The sequence below is a fragment of the Cebus imitator genome, unplaced genomic scaffold (genome assembly GCF_001604975.1).
Source record: "Cebus imitator isolate Cc_AM_T3 unplaced genomic scaffold, Cebus_imitator-1.0 Scaffold123, whole genome shotgun sequence".
In the NCBI taxonomy this organism is placed as follows: domain Eukaryota; kingdom Metazoa; phylum Chordata; class Mammalia; order Primates; family Cebidae; genus Cebus; species Cebus imitator.
Window position 1 is genome coordinate 3,526,038 of NW_016107438.1, and position 6,750 is coordinate 3,532,787.

A 6,750-nucleotide genomic window follows, 5' to 3' on the forward strand; every position below is an offset into this window, starting at 1 on the left:
GCTGAAAATACTAATGCTCAGGCCGCACTCCGGACCTACCAAAACATCCAACTCTGTGGGAGGGAGGAGAGGCCCTAAAATCTGTTTTATCAAGACCTCCAGGAGACTCCGACGCACGCTAGAGTAGTTTGAGAACCACTACTCTGGGAGCGGCCTGAGGATGCTTATGATGAGCGCCGAGCGGAAAGGAAATTCTTGAAAGCTCTCTGACGCCTATCAAGGTGTAAGACTTTGCTCCGCAGGTGCGGCCTCCAGGTTTTTAAGCAGAGGCCTGTGGCTCTCACACGCCCTCTCCCAAGGCGGCGTCTCTGGGAGCCCTGGCGTTCCCGGGGCCCCCGGGCCGAGAGCTTACCCGCGTGGGACTGAACTCGCTCACGACCCCCCAACACCGGGCAAGAGAGGTTGTGCCGCAGACCCTCCACTCCCCAGCACCAGGCGCTCGCCGTCCAGATGGAGGGGAGCACACGTGGGAACCAGGAGCACCGGCGGAGACGCGAGCGCGGAAGGCAGGTGCTCAGGCCCACGCCCGCGGCTGCCCGGGCGGGAGGTGCTGCGAGTGGGGCTCCACCCCTAGCCTGCGGGGCGCGGCGCTTTGGGCTCACGGGCCCCGCCCCTGGCCCCGCCCCGGCGCGCGCCCGGCCCGCCTCCACCGGGCGTATGTGCGGGGAGGGGGGGGCGCGCTTCAGCCCCGCGCCCGTGCGCGCGCTCGCGGCCGGGTTGCAGTGCTGGGAGCGCGCCCCGCGTCCCGGGCAGGAAGATGGTGGCGAGCGCGCGAGTGCAGAAGCTGGTGCGGCGCTACAAGCTGGCGATTGCCACGGCGCTGGCCATCCTGCTGCTTCAGGGCCTGGTGGTGTGGAGCTTCAGCGGCCTGGAGGAGGACGAGGCGGGCGAGGTGCTCCGATGGCTGGGCGGGCGGGCAGGCGGGGCGCGGGGGCGCGCGGGGTCCTGGCGGGGCTGCGGGCGGCCCCAGCCGGGGAAGTGGGGCACGGGCCGCGTGCGTGCGTGCGAGGCGCCGGCGGTCGCCTGGAGCGGAGCATCCGGCCCCCGGTGCTCCCTTCCCCCGCGGGCCTAGGGAGCTGCGCGCGGGGTCAGTGCGTGGCCTGGAGACCCGGGCCCTGGTGGACTGGGGGCCAGGGAGGGAGGAGCAGGTCATGCTGGGGTGGTCTCCGGCCCGGGGAGTGATGAAGGTCAGGCGCGGCGAGCGGGGCTGGGAGACGGGGCTGGGCCCGAACCTGCTGTGCTAGGAGGTGGGGAGCCCTAGGCCAAACTTTCCGAAGTTGGGAGGGGGCGGGGATGTGCGCGCCGTGGGCGGAGGAGTGGGGCCAAGGGACCCAGGGCGTCCTTGCCCAGCTGAGCCTGAGGGGCAGTGGCCGGTGAGGAAGTGAAGCTCAGAGGTGGAATTCAGGCCTGGGACAAAGTGTGTACCCGGGAACTGAAGGAACAGGAGTGACCCCGACGGAGAGAACTGGAGTGTTCCCAAGGTGTGGCTTCCTCAGCCAGGGGTTTGAAGAACCTGGATGGGTCTCTGGAGGGCAGGGGGAGGAGGAAGTGAGCTGGTGAGTTGGCCTCAGGACCTTAGGAAATTAGGGAGGGGCCCTCTGGCTCTAAGGGAATAGGACAGCAGCAGAATCCCAGGCCCTAGTGTAGGGGCAACAGCCGACCCAGCCCCCAGGTCCCTGCCTCCAGGGTCTTTCTCCCTCTTGACTGATATGGTTACAACTGGAGGCTCTGACACCCCAGCGGTGTGATGGGGAAGGGTCCAGTGGGTCTGAGTTCGTGCCGCAGAGGTGGAGAGGACAGTCCTAAGCTGTGGCCCAGAGTCAGGGCTTCCCTACCCCCAGCACCCTGTTCTGCTGCCCCCGGGGCTCCGGGTCAGAGGCTCTGCCTGCTGCTGTCCTTGGGGACAGGGTGAAGGCCAAGAGAGCCCCGATACCCACGACCCCTTACCACGTCTCACCAGTCTGGAAGGCCTGGTGTGGAGACAGAAGAACTGCCCTTGCCCTTTTTTTGGGATAACCCAGAGGCTGGGATGGTGAGGGGGGCTGGAACAGAGCCACATGAGACCATGACTCCAAAAGGAGGTGGGGGCAGGGGGCAGCTGGCTCTGTGACATTCTCGGGGATTTAGCTCCTGTGTGGACCTACAAGTAGGATGAAGAGGAGAGTGTTCCAGGGCCAGTATAGAAAGACTGGGCAGATGGGACATTCCAAGATGGATGGGCTGCGAAGGCAGTTAGGGAGCCCTCTGACCCTGGAATATGTGACCACTCTGGGACACTGCCCCCATCCCTCCCCCATCCTCCTCCAGCTTCCTGGCTGAATGAATAGGGAAAACCTGGACGGGAATGTTTGAAAAAGCTTGTGTGGTCCAGGCACCCATTGCTGCTTGGACCCCTCAGCAGCTCCCTCGCCTGACTCTGGGGTTGCCAGGCAGCATAACAGGGTGCTTGGGAAAGTGAGTGCTGAAGCTGGACCACCCACTTCACCACTCTCTTCCAGCTCTGCCCCTGAGGAGCCCACCAGCAAATCACTTCACCTCATCCCTTAGTATCCCTCCCCAAGATGGGGATATTAACGGCACCTCTGGTGCTGGGTGATTGTAAAGATTAAGTGAAAATGATGCCTGTGAAGCACTTGCAGGAGTTCCTGGCACATGCTAAGCTGTCGGTAAATAACTCTTATTTTCTCAGCACTGTGCATTGGGAATATAGTTCATTCATTCAATCATTCTTTCAACAAATAGGTATAAAGTCCTACTTAGTACTAGACACTGTGCTAATACAGGGGATAAAAAAATAAAATAGATGAGGTCTCTGCCCTCATGGGTAGGTAATCTACAGGGAGAGACAGACAGTGAAAAGGAACTGAATCGAATGACAAAGGGGTTGGGTTAGATCAGGGGGTCAGGAAAGGCTTCTCACAGGAAGAGGTGGGTGAGAGTTTGGGCAGAAGGCCCTGAGGAGGATGGGCTTAGCTGGGCACCCTTGAGGAATGGACAGGAGGGTGAGGTGCTTTCCCTGGGAGAAGGTTCCATCCTGCATGGCTGAAAAGGACCACAGCAAGGGGCAAGGGTTTTATTCTAAGGGCAGTGGGAGAGCACTGAAGGGGTCTAAGCAGCACAGGTTCAGTGCATTTAAGATGTGCGCTCTGCCCATCTATGGAGAGGCTGAGAGTGGATACCAGGGATGGTCGCTAACCTCCAAGGAGCCGCTCGACAGTTTCCAAAGCTTTCACAAACACCATCTCACCACTTGTTTTAAATGCAGCCTGAGAAGTCAAAGGAGGTGCGGTATAGGGGGAGCATTTCAAAGAAGGATTCCAAGGTGGAGCTACAGAGCCAGGAAGTGGCAGAGGATTTTAATTGCCTCCTTGGAGGGCAGGAAGGAGTCTCTGAAGCCAGAATGTATCTAGGTGGGAGGTCAGAGGACCATTCCCCACCCTCAGTCATCAGAAGGGCTCCCGACCTCAGGGGCTGCTGGGGGTAGCCTGTGAGGGGCTCGAGGCTGGGGCTGTGATAATGCTTCTTGGACATGCCTGGAAGGGACAGAGGTTGGGGCTGGCTGCCCACCAGGGCCTCTCTGTTCCCTCACTGCTGCCTCCTCATCCCCCAGCCTCCTCTAGGATTGTCCTTCTGAGGGTCAGCCAGCTCCCACTGCAGTGCAGGGACCAACATGCTCGTCTCCTCCCACATCCCGGCCCCCACCACAGACAACCTGGCCCCGTGCCTCAGGTCCTACCCTCCTCACCAGCCTCCAGACTCACTAATACTGGCTTCCACCTGGAGAGCCCACAGCTCTCTGCCATCCCTACCCACCTAAGCTTGGGAATGTCTTTGTCTGCTTGCTGTGTGGCCAGGTCATATGTCACCAGGCTGATGCACACAGTTCAGTGGGGCTTCAGTTCACTTTTCTTAGGGGTTCCCCAACCTGGGGTGCCCTCCCCAGTGTGGGTACAGAATAGGGTCTGCTGCCTCCTCTTGCAGGTATCTCTTTTTAGATGGGGATGGCCACCCCCAGCTCCCACTGGCCACCTTTAAGAGATCAGAGGGCAACCAGGCACTGTGGCTCACATCTGTAATCCCAGCACTTTGGGAGGCCAGGTGGGAGAAGCTCTTGAGCCCAGGAGTTCGAGACCAACTTGGACAACATAGCAAGACCACATCTTTATTAAAATAAATAAAAAGATCAAAAGGCTGGCTGGGTGCTGGACACAAAGGGCGTGGGTGTAGGGATGGGGCTCTGGCCTGAAGGTGGCTGTCAGCCTGACAGCATGAGGTTCCTGATATGCTCAAACAGCGTGTGCAGGAATCGGGAAGTCCTGGGTAGGTGAGGAGCACAGAGAACCCAACCCAGCCACGTGCAAGATGTCGAGGATCTTGGGCCTCTCTTAATGACTTCACATTTGACTATTTCCTCCTCTCACCTGAGTAAACATAATGATAAAGATGACAGCATTGGGCCAGGTGTGGTGGCTTACACCTGTAATCCCAGCACTTTGGGAGGCCGAGGTGGGCAGATAACTTGAGGTCAGGAGTTCAGGACCAGCCTAGCCAACATGGTGTAACCTGGTCTTTAATAAAAATATAAAAAGTAGCCAGGCATGGTGGCACATGCCTGTAATCCCAGCCCAGCTACTTGGGAGGCTGAGGCACAAGAATCACTTAAACCTGGGAGGCGAATGTTGCAGTGAGCTGAGATCATGCCACTGCACTCCAGCCTGGGTGACAATGAGACTCCATCTCAAAAAAAAAAAAAAAAAAGATGGCAGCATTTATTGAATGCTGTGCCTATGGCAAAAGCTTTGCATTCATTCATTCATTCCACAAATACTAAGGCTGGACACGGTGGCTTAGGCCTGTAATCTCAGCACTTTGGGAGGCCAAGGTTGGTGAATCACTTGAGGTCAGGAGTTCAAGACCAGCATGGCCAACATGATGAAATGCTGTGTAGTAAAAATACAAAAAATTAGCTGAGCATGATGGTGCCCGCCTATAATTCCAGCTCCTGGGAGGCTGAGGCACGAAAATTGCTTGAACCCAGGAGGCAGAGGCTGCAATGAGCTGAGATCACACCACTGCACTCCAGCCTGGGCAACAGAGCTAGCCAGACACTTTCCTAGGTGCTAGGACTATGTCAGTGAACAAAACAGCAAAAAGCCCTGCCCTTGGGGAACTTACAATCTTCTGAGGAGAAAGACACATAAAAACACAATGTAAATAAATGGTAGGATGAGAGGAAATATTGTGCTATGGGAAAAAGACAGCAGAGGAGGAGGGTGGACTGGCTCTGTAAATCCAGTGTTCGGGGTGACCCTACTGAGAAGATGCCATCTGAACAAAGAATTGAGGAGGCAGGGAATGATCGGCCATCTGGGGGAGGGTATGCCAGGCACAGGGGATAGTGGGTGCAAGGGCTGGAGCCAGGAGTGCCAGGGGGATGAGGGGGTGCGGAGAAGGCCACTGTGGCTGCAGGAGAATGAGCATGACAAATTCCCAGATGAGGTCAGAGAGGCCTGAGTGGAGAAGGGGGCGGCTAGACAGCTCAGGAGCCTCTGTAGGCTCCTGTAAGGGCTTTGGTTTTTATTCTAAGCGAGGAAGCCACTGGAGGTTTGGAGCAGGGGAGTGGTAAAATGGGGCTTTAAGAGTTGTAACAGAAACACCAGCTGCTGTGATGAGAAAAGAATCTAGGGGAACAAGAGTAGGAGCTGGAAGACCAGGGAATCTAGGCAGGGATGGTGCGGGAGGTGTTGAGAAGGAATTGGATTCCAGATGTATTCTGAAGGTGATCTCGACGGGATTTACTGATGGAGTGGATGTGGAGTGTGAGGGAAGGAGTCAGAGATGACTCCTGGCCGGGCGCGGTAGCTCACACCTGTAATCCCAGTATTTGGGAGGCCAAGGCAGGTGGATCACGAGGTCAGGAGTTTTTGAGACCAATCTGGCCAACATGGTGAATTTAGTACCCTGTCTGTACTAAAAAAAAAAAAAAAAAAAAAAAAAAAAAAGATTTCCAAAAGTTTTTGGCCTGAGCATCTTGAAGGATAAAGTTGTCATTAACTGAGATGGGGAATGTGAAGTAGGAGCAGGTTGGGGGTGAAGAGCAGGAGGTAACTTTTGGGCTTGCGGCTTTGAGAGGTCGATCGGGCTCCCACGTGAGATGTGAAGGAGGCTGGTAGTTAAATGCCTAAAGGTTCAAAGGAGCTATCTAGTCCAGAGAGATCAATCTGTGGGAGGGGTTGGAGTTTAGAAACCCAAGCACTAAAGATCACGTAGGAAGTGAAGGTGCTAGGACAGGAAGGGCCCCGGGTGTGCCCTGGGAAACAGGGAAGCACCAAGACCGTAAGGAGGGGCAGTGAGAGAGGAGAAAAGCCAGGTGAGTGTCCTGGAAACCAGATGCAGAGGGCACTTCAAGCAAGACAGAGTGGTCCATTAACTCAACCATGGAAAGGTCAAGAAAGAAGAGGACCTGGCCGGGCATGGTGGCTCACGCCTGTAATCCCAGCACTTTGGGAGGCCGAGACGGGCAGATCACTTGAAGTCAGGAGTTCGAGACCAGCATGGACAACATGGTGAAACCCCATCTCTACTAAAAATACAAAAAGTAGGTGGGCATGGTGGTGGGAGCCTGTAATCCCAGCTACTCGGGAGGCTAAGGCAGGAGAATCGCTTGAACCCAGGAGGCGGAGGTTGCAGTGAGCCAAAATCATGCCATTGCACTCCAGCCTGGGCAACAGGAGTGAAACTCCATCTCAA

The 6,750-nt window shown here is 56.6% G+C and overlaps 1 protein-coding gene across 2 annotated transcripts in view; it reads left to right on the forward strand.

Moving 5' to 3' along the window:
* Positions 1-645: 645 nt before the first annotated feature.
* The window catches only part of XYLT2 (xylosyltransferase 2), a 14,852-nt gene continuing 8,747 nt past the window's right edge, over positions 646-6,750 (forward strand). The window contains exon 1 of one of the 2 annotated variants that reach the window (XM_017540123.1): positions 646-892. In XM_017540123.1, coding sequence (XP_017395612.1) covers positions 758-892 — 135 coding nt within the window. In that variant the 5' untranslated portion in view covers positions 646-757. The remainder of the gene's footprint in view (positions 893-6,750) is intronic. The other variant, XM_017540124.2, reaches the window with a different exon arrangement.